The sequence below is a fragment of the Paroedura picta genome, chromosome 15, assembly GCF_049243985.1.
Source record: "Paroedura picta isolate Pp20150507F chromosome 15, Ppicta_v3.0, whole genome shotgun sequence".
NCBI lineage: Eukaryota > Metazoa > Chordata > Lepidosauria > Squamata > Gekkonidae > Paroedura > Paroedura picta.
In genome coordinates, this window is record NC_135383.1 from 14,430,766 (window position 1) to 14,449,986 (window position 19,221).

The 19,221-nt window shown below is 47.3% G+C and overlaps 1 protein-coding gene across 1 annotated transcript; it reads left to right on the forward strand.

Annotated features, from left to right (window-relative positions):
- Positions 1 to 1,433: 1,433 nt before the first annotated feature.
- On the forward strand, positions 1,434 to 17,688 carry NCF1 (neutrophil cytosolic factor 1). The gene is made up of 11 exons (XM_077312020.1): positions 1,434 to 1,629; positions 3,103 to 3,183; positions 5,181 to 5,256; positions 9,400 to 9,565; positions 10,203 to 10,258; positions 11,390 to 11,512; positions 12,327 to 12,434; positions 13,539 to 13,656; positions 14,637 to 14,744; positions 15,622 to 15,764; positions 16,318 to 17,688. Exons 1-11 carry the CDS (start codon positions 1,558 to 1,560, stop codon positions 16,416 to 16,418), a joined length of 1,152 nt encoding a protein of 383 aa, XP_077168135.1. The 5' UTR covers positions 1,434 to 1,557; the 3' UTR covers positions 16,419 to 17,688.
- Positions 17,689 to 19,221: the final 1,533 nt, after the last annotated feature.

Sequence of the window (19,221 nt, forward strand, 5' to 3'; positions counted from 1 at the left end):
TGCCAAGGGCTTTGAAACGGAGAAAGTGATCTAGACGGCGGGTGATGCTATAACTTGTGCAAAGTGGGGTTTGTGGCTGAGGCAAGAGTTGACCCTGTGGCACTTCCACATCACAGTTGTCTGGGGATGTGGTGTTTCCTTGCCCCTGCTTCAATGGGGAAGGCCCTTGTTTCCCTCAGTTGCCTTGAGGTTGGAGTGGCAACTTGAATCTGTGTAGCTGATGAGAGTTTGCCATTTGAATCTTGGGTTTGGGCTTTTAAACATTACGAAGAAGAAGCAGAAGCAGAAGAATTGGTTCTTATAAGCCGATTTTCTCTACTCGAAGGAGTCTCGGAGCAGTTTACAATCCCCTCCCTTTACTCTCCCCACAATAGACACCCTGTGAGGGAAGTGAGACTGAACCCTGATATTACTGAAGAAGAAGAAGAGTTGGTTCTTAGATGCCACTTTTCTCTACCCAAAGGAGACTCAAAGCGGCTTACAATCACATTCCCTTCCTCTCCCCACCACAGATACCCTGTGAGGGAGGTGAGACTGAGAGAGCCCTGATATTACTGAAGAAGAAGAAGAAGAGTTGGTTCTTAGATGCCGCTTTTCTCTACCAGGAGGAGTCTCAAAGTGGCTTACATTTGCCTTCCCATTCCTCTCCCCACAACAGACACCCTGTGAGGGAGGTGAGGCTGAGAGAGCCCTGATATCACTGCTCAGTCAGAACAGCTTTATCAGTGCTGTGGTGAGCCCAAGGAGCGGGGAATCAAACCCGGCTTGCCGGATTAGAAGCCCGCACTCCTAACCACTCCACCAAGGGAAGGTTGCTGGTTCCATCATGTGGATGTTGGGCCTTAGTAATGCACCACTAATTCCCATCCCCAGAAAAGCATATCAGAAGAGCCCCACTGCAGCAGACGGCATGCCCCTTTCCTCATCGCGTTGTGAAATATGATTTGAAGTCTCCTGAGGTCTGGAGACTACTCCCACGTAAATGGCTTTCCCTGTAGGACAAATATGGAGTCCAGGGGCACCACGCATGCTTCCTCAGGTACAACGTCATGGACATTGTATTGTGTGTGCACACGAAAACTCAACCCTTGAATAAAACTCCATTGGTCTTCAAGGTGTCCCTGGACTGTACATTTGTTCTCCTGCTTCAGACCAACACGGCTACCCTCTCGAATCTGCTTTCCCTGTTGATCCTTGTATGTTCCTGGATTTTTCTTAGTCACTCCGGAGTATAATTGAATATCAGATTACTTGATTGTCAGACTTAGGGAGACCGAAACAATATCTCGCCTGATGCATTTGCGTGGGGACTTTCTGCTTCAGGCCCGCTCAGCAGCTGCGGAGAACAGAAAGCAAATTTGGGGTGGGGTGGGGTGTAGAATTTCCAGATTGGGCAACAAAACTGACCTCACTTCCCCTTTTACTGAAGATAAAAGGAATAGCTGGTGGGTATAGCTGGAGGGAGAGGGAGAGAAAGAGAGAGAAGAAGAAGAAGAAGCAGTTGGTAATATCCTGTGCACCTAGACGCACCTAGGCTGTGAAGCAGTAGCTGCAAACATGGGGGACACATACATCCGACACGTTGAACTTCTGGGCTTTGAAAAGAGATTTTACCCAAGCCAACATTATGTAAGTATATGAGGACACGATTGCATATTTGGGTGCTTTCACCATCACTTCCCTGCTTGGGGTTTGACTGGGCTTGGAAAGAAAATATTGCCTAGCAGAGGCCGGATAGAACATTGGAATTGGGGATTCACCTGGAAACCGGCCACATGGAATATTTTGTATGTGCACAAATGTTATGGAGAGGCAGTATGGTCTTGTGGTCACCATGTCGGGCTGGGATTGGTGTGGCTAGAATGGAAGTTTTCTGAGTGACCCTGAGCCAGTCACCCTTTCTCAGCTGAACCTACTTCACAGGGTTGTTGTGAGGATAAAAAGGAGCCAAGGAGAATGATGTAAGCTCTACGGGCCTTCATGGGGGAGAAAGGCCAGGGTATAAATGAAGTAAATAAATCAATGTTTATATGTTTCACCCATTGTCTATATATATATATATATACGATGCAGTACATATTTTGAGGATGAATTATGCAGTTGCTCATGAGTTTGAGAAATTCTGGTCTCATCGGAGATCTGTCATCGGAGACACCTCACCGTGTGATGTGGTCACTTAGTTCGGCAAAGATCTGGGAGATTCAGACTTCCACTGAACTGTAAAACTCACTGGGTGATCTTGGGCTGGGCACTCCTAGCTCAACCTACCCCTCAGGGAGAAGGAGAGAACCATATCCACTGCCCTGCAGTTAAAAGGACGCAGAATCAGTCTTCTGGGGTTCAAGTTTTAGCCTTCAGGACACAATCATCCCATTAAATGGAGGCTGAATATATCAAGGTTTTAGATTTCACTGGAGTTTTTAGTTTGTTCCATGGCTGGAATTTCCCACAGAAACATTTTAAAAGAGAACAAGAGCTGTTTTGTTTTGTTTTGTCTCAAAGTGGTTCACAATCGCCTTCCCTTCCTCTCCCTGCAACAGACACCCTGTGAGGTAGGAGAGACTGAGAGAGCTCTGAGAGAACTGCAAATGGCCCAAGGTCACCCAGCTAAGCTGCATGTGGAGGAGTGGGGAATCAAACCCAGCTCTCCAGATAAGAGGCCGCTGCTCTGAACCAGGACCCCCAACTGGCTCTCCATCTCTAGAAGCAGGGCTGCCTCTTTAGTGTTTGAGAGGACCAGACCTTTGAGCAAATTCCAAATGACCTCATTTCAGATCAAGATTAAGTGGCAAAAGAAACCCCACCCCTCTAGTTTTCATTAGTTTCTGTGATTCTTGCATAAGGTTTCCTTTTAATAAAAATATGGGGAATAATATGGGTGGTTTCTGCCTATAGCCTTGTTTCTCCTTCTTCCCACTGATTCCTCTCTACCCAAGTGCATTCTGGGGTGAGTCTTCTGATTAATTGTGTACCTGAGCATGTGTCTTATCCGGTTATATTATGGGTTTGCTCGGCAAGTGGTTCTATTTTATTGGTTAACTTTATATGTTGAACTTTGGAAGAAAAATGGTTAATGTTGCACCATTGTCCTCCTATCGTCAGGTTTACGTGTTCTTGGTGAAATGGCAAGATCTCACCGAAAAGGTTGTGTATCGGAAGTTCACCGAGATATATGAATTCCATGTAAGTAAGAATTTGATACGTGCTGCTTTGGGCATGGGCTGCAATCCTAAGCATGCTTTACGTTGGAGTAAAGCTCAGCATTTTCTCAGTGGAAAGCATTATTATTATTATTATTAATAATAATAATAAATAATTATTATTATTATTTATTTAATTTATTCCCTGCCACTCCTGAAGACCGACTCGTGGTGGGTTACAAACACCCAGTAAAAATCCCATTAAAACCCCGTTAAAATGAACACAAAACATACAAGAACAGTCAACATGGCAAAATACGCCCCCATCCCCATCCCATTAAAAGTTAAATCCTGATGCTGCTTTGAACGGAGGCCATCAGGTCTAGAACCTTAGAAGGGTTCTGAACCTTTATGAGTTGGGCAGGGTTAAATCCGTGGGCTCAGAGGGGGACCTGGACGCTGGTAGTGATTTGAGATCTTTCTAAAGACCCCAGCATGGCACAAGTAGAACTGAGAACTGAACTGACCCCCCCCCCCCCGCCCAGGAAAACCCCAATTTATATCCACAAGCAATTAATGGATCTTCCCACCAGGCTCTTCGCCTCTTGTGGCGAAGAGCCTCTTGTGGCGCAGAGTGGTAAGGCAGCTGCCTGAAAGCTTTGCCCATGAGGTTGGGAGTTCAATCCCAGCAGCCGGCTCAAGGTTGACTCTGCCTTCCATCCTTCCGAGGTCGGTAAAATGAGTACCCAGCTTGCTTGCTGGGGGGTAAACGGTAATGACTGGGGAAGGCACTGGCAAACCACCCCGTATTGAGTCTGCCATGAAAACGCTGGAGGGCGTCACCCCAAGGGTCAGACATGACTCGGTGCTTGCACAGGGGATACCTTTACCTTTACCTTACCCACCAGTGTGCGCGATTGGTCAGTTTCGGTTTGGACCCAGCAGATGGGATCCAGCCACGATTACATTGTGAGCCACAAACTTGGTCCTCGGCTGGTCTACAGACACAACACCCAGCATGGTTTCTGCCTTCATTGCAGCCCTATGATTGGGGGGGGGCAGTTGCTGAAAATCCCCTTCTCTGTCACTCTGGAAAGTACCACAGTCCCTTTGGACTTGAAGCTTGACCCCAAATGGTTGCCTCCCCCCCAAAAAAATCCCTAGTAGCACACAGGTGCCTTTGACCAGCTGCATGCCCGAAAGAAGTGGCAGCGGAATTTCCCATTCTATATTGGGAGAAGCTGCATCTGCTGACAGTTTGCTACATTCTCCTCTTTTGTAAAACCAAGAAACCCTGACAGGTGACAAATCTTGCAAACATGGCTGGTTTGACTTTTGGAAGGACCCTGCACAGATAGTGCTCCCCTCCCGCCCTCTGCACACCACCGGGACCCCCACTCATACCTCCCTTCCCCCACACCTGCCTACACAGTACCTGCACTGCTATGCATGGCTGGGAGCATCACTGCAGTGACCATCCAGCACTGACCCCACCCCTCTTGGAGCCAGTTATTCCTGTATGTCAAAACCATTGGTGTGTAGCCCGGTTCATTGTGCAAAGTGCTCCAAAGGTCCTGGTCTGGCATATTCTTCTGCACTGAAGAAGAACCTTGCTGAGCTCGTTTTCTACGGGCAGGGAGCTTGTAACAGAGGAGCACATTGTGCAAAATAAGAGCTGCTGGTGCAGATTTGCAAAGAGAGGATGCTGAGAGCCACCCCCCCCCCCAAATTCAGGCCTTGATTTGCCACGACCTCTCTAGCAGGCCTTCGGGCCAAACAAGACGGGATGAAGATCACGGAGTTCTGCCTTTCTGTGGAAGGCAAATGGTGTTTCTGTATCAGCCCAAATCAGTTGGCCAGCTGTGTGGAGACGGGGAGGATTTAACCCTCCCTGATGCCCACTCAGTTTGCTCTCCCCGTGCTGCAGTTGGCATTTTAAAGGAAAATGTCAACCAATCAATCAAATCCTTTAATGGCATGAATAAAGAGGAATACGACACTTACGGCGAATCATGACTGTGGCTGTTTTTCTTCTACCAGAAAGCTTTAAAAGAGATGTTTCCAATTGAATCTGGCGATATCAACATGGAGAATCGGATCATCCCTCACTTGCCGGGTAAGTGATTTAGTCGCAGTTGAACCAGAGTAGAACCGGAGATTCTCTTGTCTAGGTGATGTCATCTTGCAGGGCAAACCAATGCAGAATCACACCCTTCCAAGCCTATATCTTTAGAGGGGCGTGACTCAGTCTGGGATTTACATCGTTACTTTCCAGTTTTTCTTCCTGTCTCCTTTCTGCTGGACCCTTAATTACTTCGGTGGCAGTTGAGCTGCTGGCTTTAAAGCAGGGGTAGTCAAACTGCGGCCCTCCAGATGTCCATGGACTACAATTCCCAGGAGCCCCCTGCCAGCGAATGCTGGCAGGGGGCTCCTGGGAATTGTAGTCCGTGGACATCTGGAGGGCCGCAGTTTGACTACCCCTGCCTTAAACTTTTTAAAAGCATCTTTCTAATTGTTTTGTGTGCTATTGTTTTTAAAAAATATTTTATTATATTATACTTATAAAATATTTTCCATACAACTGGCTTTTTCACAGCTGTTTTCACCATCCTAGCTCTGTTTCTTTCTTGGCTTGATTCCGGCTTTTATAATTTGAACATTTTAATGTGCTAGTGGAGCACTACAAACAGTCCCCAAATTGCAATAGTTACTGATAGTGATATTCAATTGCTGATTTTTTAAAAAATGAAATGGCTCCTGATGACAGGGAGCAGAAATAGTCGTGAAAGAACACGGTTTGGGGGAAATGGCTGCCACATGGCCAAAACATGCTTGAATTTTCCCAGCCATGTATCAGCCATCCGGTTTAACTGAAATTTTCTGCAAAATTTCACAACAAATGGTGTTTGAGAAAGATCAGAGAGATGCTAGGGAAGCCCAGAAGGTGCACGTATGCACCACAATGCCTCGACAAAAAAAGCAAGGAGAAAGAAAAAACCAGAAGCATAGAACCTGTGGAGAAGTGGCCATAAACCATACAAGAATGGAATCTCTAGCAGCCAGTGCAAATCTATAGTTGCTGCAATTAGAAGAAGAAGAGGAGTTGTTTTTTGTACCCTGCTTTTCACTGCCCGGGGGAGTCTCAAAGTGGCTTCCAGTCGCCTTCCCATCCTCTCCCCACAACAGACCTCCTGTGAGGTAGGTGAGGTCAAGAGACCTCTAACAGGACTGCTCTGTGAGGACAGCTTGATCAGGACTCTGACTAACTTGAGGCCACTCAGCAGGCTGCATGGGGAGGAGAAGGAGAATCAAATCCGGCTTGCCAGATTAGAAGCTGCCACTCTTAACCTCTTAATATGCCACTGTTTGTTTTTCATGAATATTAAAATTGACATTTGGTCATATCGCTATCTTTTTCCGACTCAATGGCTTTAAGACCTAGAGGGATTAGAAATTGTGAGTATCCTTTTGTATCTGTCATCTTTGTAGCATTCCATCTTGACTACATCTGCATATTTTATGGGGAGTATTATATTCTGGCCTGGTTCTGCCCATTCACCGGCCACCCTTTCATTACTGACTCATTCACAGTTCTTAAGTATTCTGTTGTTGAAGCCTGGTCCAAATAAAGCTGCAGGAAGTGAGTGATCTTGTTACTGTTTTGATGCAACGGGCCTGAAATGTCTCACGTGGTCAACGAAATTCTCCTCAGAGGATTGGGGGTTGAGACGGGCACTTCTCGAGACTTGAAGCATTGTGTGGGTTGAAGGAAGTGAAACCGTGGTTACTAGGGGACCAGCCAAGCAAGCCGTCATGCATTGTTGGGGCAAATCATGTCAAAGCATGGCGTAACGTCTATGGTCTCATTTGTTTTTGTTTGGGATACGCGTCTCCCATGTTTCAGTTGCATAGGTCTGCGATGCGGCCCACACCATACCGAAAGCCAGTGTAATGTAGTGGTTCACATGTGGGACGAGGAACTGGGAAAATCCCCAGTTGTGCCACAGTAGCTTGCTGGGTGACCCTGGGCCTGTCATACACTCACAGGCTTGTTGTGAAGATAGAATGGAGGAGAGGAGAGGAGAAGGGGGGGAAGCTGTTTGGGTCCCCATTAAAGGCAGGAATATCAATCAAGTTCATTTTTTAAAAAGCAAACGCGATCGAGCTAAAATTAAACATAAGAAACTTACAAAGGAGTGATGTGAGGACTGACTGTGGAGTGGAAATGTGGGACCCAGGCTCAATGCGCATGTGTGTGTGAGAAAGAGGTGCAAAGAAGAAGAAGAAGAAGAGTTGGTTTTTATATGCTGCTTTTCTCTACCCGAAGAAGTCTCAAAGTGGCTTCCAATCACCTTCCCTTTCCTCTCCCCACAACAGACACCGTATGAGATGGGTGAGGCTAAGAAAGCCCTGATATTACAGAAGAAGAAGAGTTGGTTCTTACATGCTGCTTTTCTCTACCCAAAGGAATCTCAAAGCAGCTTACAGTAGCCTACCCTTTCCTCTTTATCAGTGCTGTGGTGAGGCCAAGGTCACCCAGCTGGCTGCCTGTTGAGGAGAAGTGGGGAATCAAACCCATCTTGCCAGATTAGAAGTCCGCACTCCTAACCACTACACCAAGCTGGCTCTCAAAAGCAGGCTGTAGCTTCATGTTTGAAGTATAGTGGTTTGGTGTAGTGGTTAGGAGTGCGGACTTCTAATCTGGCATGCCGGGTTCGATTCTGCACTCTCCCACATGTAACCAGCTGGGTGACCTTGGGCTCACCACGGCACAGATAAAACTGTTCTGACCGAGCAGTGATATCAGCGCTCTCTCAGCCTCACCCACCCCACAGGGTGTCTGTTGTGGGAAAAGGAAAGGGAAGGAGAATGTGAGCCGCTTTGAGCCTCCTTCGGGTAGGGAAAAGTGGCATATAAGAACCAGCTCTTCTTCTTCTTTTGAAGTGTGTGGGGGGGGAGGGGAGGGGGCAATAAGACTATTAAGTCCAGGGTCAATCCCTCAGCATCCAAAGCCCTCTGCAATGGCACAGTTTGAGGCTGATATCTATCGAAGAGAACTCTGCCAATTTGGGGGCTAAAGGTAAAGGTATCCCCTGTACAAGCACCGAGTCATGTCTGACCCTTGGGGTGACGCCCTTTAGCGTTTTCTTGGCAGACTCAATACGGGGTGGTTTGCCAGTGCCTTCCCCAGTCATTACCGTTTACCCCCCAGCAAGCTGGGCACTCATTTTACCGACCTCAGAAGGACGGAAGGCTGAGTCAACCTTGAGCCGGCTGCTGGGATTGAACTCCCAGCCTCATGGGCAAAGCTGTCAGACGGCTGCCTTACCACTCTGCACCACAAGAGGCTCAATTTGGGGGCTATCACTGAACAAAGAAGAAGAGTCGGTTTTTACACCCTTTTCTCCACCCGATATAAACTAACCCTCCTCAGTAAGGTTTTTAAGGAGGCGTTTTTCAAAACCACCTAATATGAATTTATATATTGTTTTAACCATGTCAATTTATATTATTTGTATGTTTTGTTTTGTTCTTACCAGCCCTAAGCCAGCGGGGAAGGGCGGGCTAGAAAAATAAAGTATTGTTGTTATTATCACTACAGTGGCGGGGAACGCACTGCAGGGGCCTTTGTAGATGATGGGGACGTACGGATAGATTCCTATCTGACAAAGGGGGTTGTGTGTCCCTGTGGCCACATCCTTGTGGATTTTATTCAGTGTAAACCATCCTGTCTTCTGTTTAGAGGGGATGGAAACCTGTGGATCCTTGGCCCTGAGTGACTGAGCAGCCTCAGGTGGGAAAAGGTCCTTTAAATGGTTATAATCTGTTATAATGAGCCTCTTGTGGCGCAGAGTGGTAAGGCAGCGACATGCTGTCTGAAGCTGTCTGCCCATGAGGTTGGGAGTTCAATCCCAGCAGCCGGCTCAAGGTTGACTCAGCCTTCCATCCTTCCGAGGTCGGTAAAATGAGCACCCAGCTTGCTGGGGGGTAAACGGTAATGACTGGGGAAGGCACTGGCAAACCACCCCGTATTGAGTCTGCCATGAAAACGCTAGAGGGCGTCACCCCAAGGGTCAGACATGACTCGGTGCTTGCACAGGGGATACCTTTACCTTTAATCTGTTATATTTATAACCGGGTTTTGATTGTGAGCAGCCTCAAGAAGGTTGCTGGAGAGGTGGCATACAGATCCCCCTGACCTGGGCTGTAGATTTGGTTGGGCAATAAGTTTTTATAAAAGAAAACCTCTTTCTTGTAGCTCCGAGGTGGTTCGACAGCCACCGATCGACCCAGAACCGGCAAAGCACCCTGTCGGAATACTGCAGTGCCCTGATCAACTTGCCCCGCAAAATCTCCCGCTGTTCGCACGTCCTGAACTTCTTCAAGGTCAGAAAGGACGACCTGAACCCACCTATCGCGAGCCAGTGAGTAGCAGGAGGATGCTGGGTGGGAGATTGGGGTAGTGGGTTTGTTTTTTTTTGGGGGGGGGGACAGAAGAACAAAGAGGAAAGAGGAACAAAGGCGTCATCTTCACATCAGTCTGTGAATGTGCAAAGAGCAGCAGAATGTGAAGCCGAAGAGGGGCAAAATGTCAGCCGTTCAGCCTGTTAGAACTGTCTTATTTTATCGTGACTGAGGGAATTGGGGGATCTCCCCCCCCCCACACACACACACCACAATATATCAGCCCAGTGATCCCTTGCATGTTGCTCACACATAGTGGGCGTGGAAAAGCTAGTGAGGCAGATAACAGGACTGTGACTAGCCCAAGGTCACCCAGCCGGCTGCATGTGAAAGACTCTCCAGATTAGGAGACATCTGCCTCCACTGTAAACAGACGTTCGGCGTGGAACTTCCCCGCCTTTTGTGACTAGTTCCAGCCAGCCTGGGTCTGTTCTTTGCTCGGTGTAGGGCTGCTAGACACCCCCTGGTGACGGGGGAGGATGCCGTCCCATCCAGTTTGGCCCTGAGTGGCTTCCCTGAGTCCACACTGAGGAAGTGGCTGAGAGAGAGGCAAGATTTGGCATTTCAGTGGCTTTTGTTCTGTTCTCTCCCCACCAGGTTCAAGAAGCCAGAAACCTTTTTAATGCCAAAGGACTCCAAGAAAGGTGCAACAGGTGAGCAATGCGCCTTCAGGATGTAGTGAACGCCACAGATTTCCTTTCAAGGGGACCAGAAACTGGTTAGATCTGTCCTATGAACCACCTCAGTTTGATGTACTCTGACAGAGGTTCTCAGGCGGAGAGATCCTACCATTTGAGATTCCCTAACGGAAAGAGCAGGGAATGAACCTGGCAGCCCCTGCAGGTAAAACAGGTGGGTTACCACTGACAATTGCAGCGCGGGCTTATGATCCTGCCACGGTCCTCAAGTTTGGTCCTCGGTAGATCTCCGGACACGACACGAAGCATAATCTAAAAAGTACGGTCCATGTTACAAATTGCCAGCTCATCCAGCATCGTATATGTGGAAGTACGAGGGAGTTGTGAGACGTACAAATACTAGCCAGGGTCAGCCCTGCTTAGCTTCTGAGATCTGAAGGATTGCCTGGCGGCCAGGCATGTGACATCTGGAGGTGATTTTGCCATTGCTTGCCTCCGCGTCATGACCCCTAGTGTTCCCTGGAGGAACTACCACCCAAATCCTTCGAGATCTCCCATCCAAATACTAGCCACGGTTGGTCCTGCTTAGCTTCCAAGATCTGAGGGGATTGGGCTTCCCTGATTAAAGAGAGAGGAGCGATCACAGGCAGGTTAAGACAAAGAGGTATCCGATTCAAAGAGATAATGCTTATGCATACTTAGAGTGATGCAGTGCCTCTCAATGTCCACGCATGCTGAGCCGTTCATTCCAACAGAGCATAGGGCATGGGGGGGGGGGAGCTACAAGGGCAGGAGGACAGGAAGCCATGGAGAAAGGTAAGGAGTGGTGGTTGAGTCCCAAAATCCTGCTCTCTTTTACAATGCCCCAATGGTACCTCAGTTTGAAAACTGATGCATGTTTCTAGTCTTCTATTGATGAGAAGTAGCCAGGAAATGAGAATGGCTAAGAAACTGGGGGGGATGGGGCAAAAATGTCAAAACTCGCTACCATTTCCAGGCATTCCGTACATGATCCTGAGGACTAGAAACACACTTTAAAACGCTTAACTCTCAGTAGCATTGAGAGCACCTTTAGAAGTCGAATCTAGCTGTGTTGCCAACGTCTGTCCTGCCTGCCCCTAAGCTCTGCCGCTTCTCCCCCTCTAGACATCACGGGGCCCATCATCCTCCAGACGTACCGGGCGATTGCCGATTACGAGAAGAATTCCACCACCGAGATGGGGGTCAAGACGGGCGATGCCGTGGACGTGGTGGAGAAAAGCGAAAGCGGTAGGGGGGGGGAAAGTGGCTTTGGAGCAGGAACCCATTCTTTGGTTTGTGGGAGTGGCACACAAGGGCAGGGCATACTGGCAGGGGCTCATGGGAATTGTAGTCCATGGACATCTGGAGAACTCCAGTTTGGCCACCCCTGGGTTATAACAAGGGTGGCAAGGAGTCATCTCCTCTTCCTCGGCCTGCTCTTTTAGACAGAGCCAGGCTGGTTGCAAGATATCTAGGGTTGCTGCCTCTGAGTGGGAAACACCTGGAGATTTGGGGGGTGGAGCTTGAGGAGGGCAGGGTTTTGGGGAGTCCCTCCGAAGCACCCATTCTCTCCAGGGGAGCTGACCTTGGTTGCTCGGAGATAACTCCAGCAGCAGGAGATCCCCAGGTGCCCCCTGCAGGTTGGCAGCCCTAAGATAACTATCACAAAATTCTTACGTGGGTAGCCCTTTACGTTCCACTAGACTCCTGTTCTACTTATTGTATATACAAAGCTTGACACGGACATATTAAAAATGCAGAATAGCTACAAAAACTGAACACGTAACGTGTAACATTGTCCTTTTATTGACTGTGCTCTCCCGGCTCTGATTCTTTGCTTTAACGGTACTGAGGCATCTTGATATGTGTTTTGCTGGCTTTTATCTAAGCTGCTAGTTTATTTATTGTGCTTTTACTGCTGTCTAATTTTGCGGCTTCTACGGCTGGAGGCCACTCCGTGTTCCACTCATGTGGTGACATTGCAGAGGCCCAAGTATTCAACTGCATGTGGTTCTGGAAGCCACGCAGGTATTAAAACACATGTCATGTTTTGTCATCCCAGGCTGGTGGTTTTGTCAACAAAAGAGTAAGCGAGGTTGGGTGCCGGCTGCCTACCTAGAGCCGATGGATGGTCCAGATGAGTCCGAAGAGCAGGAACCCAACTATGCAGGTAGAACACCTCATCCCTTCTTCAAGGGAGTCCATGGAAGTTTTGGAGCAGATTTTCCCTTGGATTCACTACAGCATAGAACTGATCTCTTGCCTCAGTTCTGGAGGAGAAGGAGGAGAAAGGAAACGCTTGGACAAGTGGAGACTTTGAAATGCATTCAAATACGCTTCAGAATTGGACCTTGAGGGGCTCTTCCAAGAAGCTTAAGCCAACATGGTCCTTAATATTACCTCCCACAATATAATCATACATATTGTTTTGGGATATCTGCTTACCGTATGAATCAGGCAGGAATGTCTACCCGCATAGTTCCATCTAAGCAACACTGGTAGCAAAACATAATACGGTAGTGGAAGACCAGCCTCAAAACTGAGCACAAGACCAGAGGTCTAAGCTCTGCTCGGATGCTGAAAACAAGTAAGAGGTTCTCCTCCATGGGCATGAACCCATTTATTGATGGGCTTGCATATTTGTGCTCATGAAGCTGCCTTCTATAGTTAGAGCAGTCTTGCTGTTAACAGAGGAATTCCTGTGTTCCTACTAGAGGTGATTAAATGCAAAGAGGAATTCTTGTCTTCAGAGTCTTTAATATCACCAAACAAGTCTAGGCTGCTAGGTGACGGGTTCATGTGTTACATCTGACAACACATGCTTACGTCTCCATTTTCAGTGCACAAACTGGGGGAACGGTTGTGACCGTCTTTCCCTGGTTGCTACATGAACACAATCAAGTTCATGGAATTGGGGTCACTGTGGGCGGGCAGGTAGTTGTGGATTTCCTGCAGAGAATCATGGAATCATGGAATCATAGAGTTGGAAGGGGCCAGACAGGCCATCTAGTCCAACCCCCTGCTCAATGCAGGATCAGCCCAGAGCATCCTAAAGTATCCAAGAGCATTCCACGGTGGGTTGGATTAGATGACCTTGTAGGTCCCTTCCAGCTCTACAATTCTGTGATTCAAAGTTTGGAAAACATTTTGCTCTTTTTAAGGGGCAAAATGAATGACAGGACAGCAGTGGACTCTTCTTGAGTGCCTTAAGTGCTGTGTAGAACTCCCCCAAAACCGCTGAGGTCTTCATGATTCCTCTTTCTTTACTGCTCAGGTGAACTCCACGTTGTCCGCAAAGGCTACACAGCCGCCCAGGAAGACGAGATCACGCTGAAGGAAGGAGAAACCATTGAAGTGATCCATAAATTGCTCGACGGCTGGTGGGTTGTCAGGTGAGGCCTTGAGGATGCTCCTGTTTTTATCATACTTAGATCACCGTTTCCCACCCCGAAGGACCTCGAGGGGAGTCATTCGGAAAACTGATAAGCTGCCTCTCCAGAGACCTGATCAAAGTAGTTCCCAAAGTTAAGGATAAAAACTGTAAAAAGCAGCAAAAATGTTAGCACCGCCATGAAAAAAAAAATCACAAAACCAGCCAAAGCAGCAAAATTGCATGAAATCAGCAGCACAACCTAAAACAGGCCTTGTAAAAAAAAAGTCCTCAGGCTAGAACTCAACCATAAAAACCATTGAAAAGATCAAACCTAAGTTCACATGAGATTCCTAAATCTCTCTCATTGATTGGCAATCATCACACTAGACTTGCTTAACATCAGCGGCTTGGCTGGTGCCCTCCAGCCACATCCTAGTCTGCTCTCTCAAACTGACAGCCATCTCCAATGGTTTTCCCCCGTCATCTGCTATTTGGAGGTATCCTGCCTTTGAATATGGAGGGTCCATTTTTGTCTGCTGATAGGCCCATATGTGTGCCTCGTCCTTTTCGAAAGCTTCCTCTGCAAACCCTAAGGGGTTAAAGTACCACGGGTACGAAAGGTTCTCTGCGAGAAGAAAGGTACTTCCTTTTATCCCTCTGAACCTCCTGTTTTCTGTTAATAATCAGGCCTTTGCGCATTATAGGCCACAGGACAAGGGAAAGCATAGATATGCTCATGCCTATGCTCTAGTCCAGGGGTAGTCAAACTGCGGCCCTCCAGATGTCCATGGACTACAATTCCCATGAGCCCCTGCCAGCGAATGCTGGCAGGGGCTCATGGGAATTGTAGTCCATGGACATCTGGGGAGCCACGGTTTGGCCACCCCTGTTAGACTAATGCGGCTACCCACCTGAAACTCTCTTCTGTGCCGACTTTCACTTGGAGCAGTTCCTACTCCTTGGTCTTGTGTGTAAATGATGTCACTTCTTCAATCCCAGGAAAGAAGAAACCACGGGCTACTACCCTTCTATGTACCTGCAAAAATCGGGGGAAGAAAACATGCCGGAGAAGAATCAGCTGAGAAACAAAGAAGTGCCACCCAGAAGGTAGCGTGGGGAGAGATACGATGTCTTTGCTACATTGTGGGTATACGAAGGGACACAAAGGGCTTGTGTGCGTTGCCAACATATGTGGGATTAACGTAGGGAGAATAATTGAACAAGCTAGTTGGAAGGGGCCAGACAGGCCATCTCATCCAACCCCCTGCTCAATGCAGGATCAGCCTCAAGCATCCAGGATAAACATCAGTCCAGCCGCTACTTGAAGACTGCCAGTGAAGGGGAGCTCACCACCTCCTGGGGCAGCTAATTCACTGCTGAACTGTGAAATCCCCCACCCCGGGTATCTAACCGATATAGTTCTATACATAGTTTTAAAGCCATTACTGCTGGTCCTCTCCTCTGCTACCAGCAGGAACCGCTCCCTGCCCTCCTCCAAGTGACAGCCTTTCAAATACTTAAAAACAGCAATCGTGTCCCCTCTCAGCTTCCTCTTCTCCAGGCTGAACATTCCCAAGTCCTTCAGCCTTTGGCCCAGTGGGCCCTGGATCCGCCCAAAGTTGTACCCTGTGGGCATCACCTTGAGAAAATAGACCCCGTAGCCAACTGGGAAACCCAAGTTCAGATCCGTAGCCCACCAATTTCACTAGGTGACTTTGAGCCACCCATTTCTGCATCACCAAATCGACTTGTGAGAAGAACCAGGAGGAACAATGAGTCAGGAAGGCATTGAGTTGCTGCTGAAGTTTTAACTCACTCCCGCTCTCCCTGGTGTGGGAAGCCATGGTTGTTGCCTCTGTGGGCAGAGGAATTAACACAGCAATGGACGGCCATCTTTCTTCTCCATTTCGAACGACAATTCCGACCTCTGAAGCGTCCCTTTTAGGATCCTGACAGGAGGCCTTTTCTTTCCATCTCCTGTTAGGTCCACCATCCGGAACATCAAGAGCATCCACAACCAAAGCCGCAAGCAGATCAGCCAGGAGACGTACAGGAGGAACAGCGTGAAGTTCATGCAGAGCAGAAGGAAGCTGAAGAACAACTTCCTGAACAAAGGAAGCATGATTGGTAAGTTCTGCTGGCACCGTGGGGTTGCCAGCCACCAGGTAGGCAAACCTGGAAGAAAATAGGCGCATGGAGAAGATTTCTTCTTCTATTTGTTGAGCCCGCAAGCTGATAACCTGGGAATTGTCTGTCAATTTCTGCTCATACCTTTGTTTGCTGAATTTCCAAATATCGAAGCGGCTCTTGGCTCTCATAGTCAAATTGAGCAGAAATTGACTGGCAGGGTTGACCCCATGGTTTGACAGGCCACTTTGATATTTGGAAATGCAGCAAACAAAACTTAAAAAAATACACATCAGAGAATCTTCTAGAACAGGGGTAGTCAACTTGTGGTCCTCCAGATGTCCATGGACTTCAGTTCCCATGAGCCCTTGCCAGCGTTTGCTGGCAGGGGCTCATGGGAATTGTAGTCCATGAACATCTGGAGGACCACAGGTTGACCACCCCTGTTCTAGAACATAAGAACATTTAAATATATGTTAAGGATTCATTTGTGAGTCACTGATGAAAATTTGCTGTGAAACCCAAGACTGATTTCTCTGTCTTTATCTTCTAGCGGAGGAGGACCGAGAGCCACAGCCTGCCATCCCCCCAAGACCCAGCAAGGACCTGATCCTGACCCGCTGCTCAGAGAGCACCAAGAGCAAGATCAAATAAGGGGAGCAGTGACCGGGTGGCTTCTGGAATCTAGAGTGTTCTTGGTTCATGTAACAGTATATTCCAGAACATCCCATCTACTCATCTGGGTTTTTAGTAATGTCTGTAACTTTTTTGTTTTCTTCTGGTAACATAAATCAGCATGAGAGTCACTAACCTGTCAGGATTGGGCTGGGCCCATTCCACACATATGGGATAATGCACTTTCAATGTGCTTTGGCAGCTGGATTTTCCTGTGCGGAACAGGAAAATCTACTTGTAAAGTGCATTGAAAGTGCATTATCTATAGTGTGCAGAATAGGCCCTGATTTTTCAGACTTCCCCTTCCCTCTTCTGGACCATCTGGAAACCCTTAAGGACTAGTGACTTGTTTGGCTCTAGTAGAATCCGACAGTCCTGCTGCCTACCTAGAGTGATCGAGGAATGAATGTCTTGAATTGTCATTGAAGGGTGCAGGAACTGATGCTGCTTGGCCATTCACAGTGCTGGCTTATTCATTAGGCGCTGGAGTCACAGTGCCTAGGGCTCACAAGACTTTTAGGGGGCCACAAAATGTGTTTTAATCTCATTTAAAATCAGAAGGGAAAAAAATAACTCTAAGGGCCGAATTTTCCCACATATCAGGGGGGAAATTGAAATGTGTAGGGGCCATAAAAATCTATTACATTTTGCTTAATATGAGGGGGGGATGTTGAAGTATTTAAAGTTAGATAAAAATATAGTTTTTTATTGATATTATTCTGGTGGGAGGGGCCAAGGAAGGCCACTAAACTTTTAGGGCCCATCAAAATGCTTGATTTTTTCTCTTAAATAAGTAGTAATAATAATAATTTATATGAGCACCTTTGATATATGAACTATTATATTGTACTATAGTGAGAACCTTAGTGATCATAAACTGTATAGCAGGGCTGTGAAATGGGGTTAGTCTTCCTGTAGGGTTTTTTTTTTTTTTGGGGGGGGGTTGGGGAGGTAGGAAAATGAAACACTGATTTTTTTCCCCAAAGGACACAAATGGTCCAGAATGTGCCGACTGGAGTCACGGAATGCTGGGGGCGATTCAGCCTCAGAGAGAAAAATTGCCTTGGTCGTGGGAGGGGGGGATTTCTCATAGCTGTTCCACTTGCAAAAGTTGTTATGCTCGCCATGTATGTTTTAAAAGATGTATAATAATGTTTCTTTTGTACAGTGTGCATTGCATAAATAGCACCTTGGTTTGTGTTCAGTTTATTATATGGCTGCAAGTGTTTTATAAATAAAAAGACTGAAGGGAAAACAACCTTTTCAAACTTCTTTCAAGAAAGAAAACCTCGCTTTCAGTAACGAGCAACGGGTTGCACCAGAAAGGAAATCCTTTGAGTCAACTCTCTGCTTGCGGTGGCTGCTGTGACTCATTGCAGTGGTCCCAATGGCCTCTTGCATAAGATTGGGGGCTGCGCAGGATACACAAACAATTCTGCAGAAGTGCTGCTGCCTGTACGTGACAGCCGTTCTGTCTCTGTTCCATAATACAAAAATAAATAACACCGGCCTACCTTACAGGGCTGCTGTAAGGTTCACATGCCGAGACCCCTTTTGTCACATGCACAAAGTGTCATTCATTCTAACTTGGTAAATCAAGACATGCATATAGGGATGCCAGTCCCCAGGTAGAACCTGGGGATCCCTTGGAATTAAATGTAAACTCCAGATTAAAAAGATCAAACTCCGTTATCACAATTAGAATCTGCTGCTCTTTAGCCCAATGGGAAGGGTTTAGGACGAGAAGGGTTTTGAAATCCCATACTCTTCCGCCAACACTAAGCAGCATGTGACTTTGAGCTGCAGGGCATTGGAATTTCAGGGCCATGGGACTGGGAATGAGTCACCAAAGCTGGCCGGATCAAACCCACCAAGGGTACAAACAGTCCTCTTTTGTGAAACCCAAGGAAGCCCCTTCTGGCGCTTCTCTTGTTGACGATTTTTCAAGCAACTAAACTTAGAGATCCAGGCTGGAGGCCTCTTTCTGCCACAGAAGCTCAATGGGAGGTCTTGGACTCGTTGCTGTCTCAGGCTGACCTTTCTCATAGGGTTCTTTCTACGAGGACCCAATGGAGGGGGAGCACAGAGCCAAGGCACGTTCTTTGGAAGAAGGACACAAGACGTGATTAGAGTTGTCAATTTGTTTCCGATTTACAGTGACCTGATAAATGAATGACCTCCAAAACATCTGATCGTTAACCGCCTTGCCCAGGTCTTGCCAACTGAGGGCCTTGGCTCCCTTCATTGAGTTCATCCATCTCATGTTGGCTCTTCCTCTTTTCCGGCGGCTTCCAACTTTTCCTAGCATTATTGTCTTTTCCACTGAGTCCTGTCTTCTTGTGATGTAACCAGAGTACAATAGCCTCGGTTTACTCATTTGAGAGTACAGGCTTGTCTGATCTGGACTTATTTACCTAATATGTTCAACAAAGAAACGTAAACTGGTCCGGAATGCTGCTGGAATGTTGCTGAGAGCCATCTTGAAGAGCATATTTATCTTCTGCTTTATAATATCATTTTCTTGCTGATCTATTGCCATGTATATAATCAATATCATTTTGAGATCTATAATAATGACGTCAACCTATGCTGGTTCTGTAAAGAAGATAAAGCAGACTTTTTTCAGACGTGGTGGTGTACGTGCCTCTACCTTCTGGAAACAAGTGGAAAAAATGATGTTCATTGGGCTGCAAATACAAATCCCTTGTAAGCCAGAGATACTATTACTGAACAATTCACTTGTGATTGTTGGTGATCAGCAAATGATTGCTTTACAGCTTGA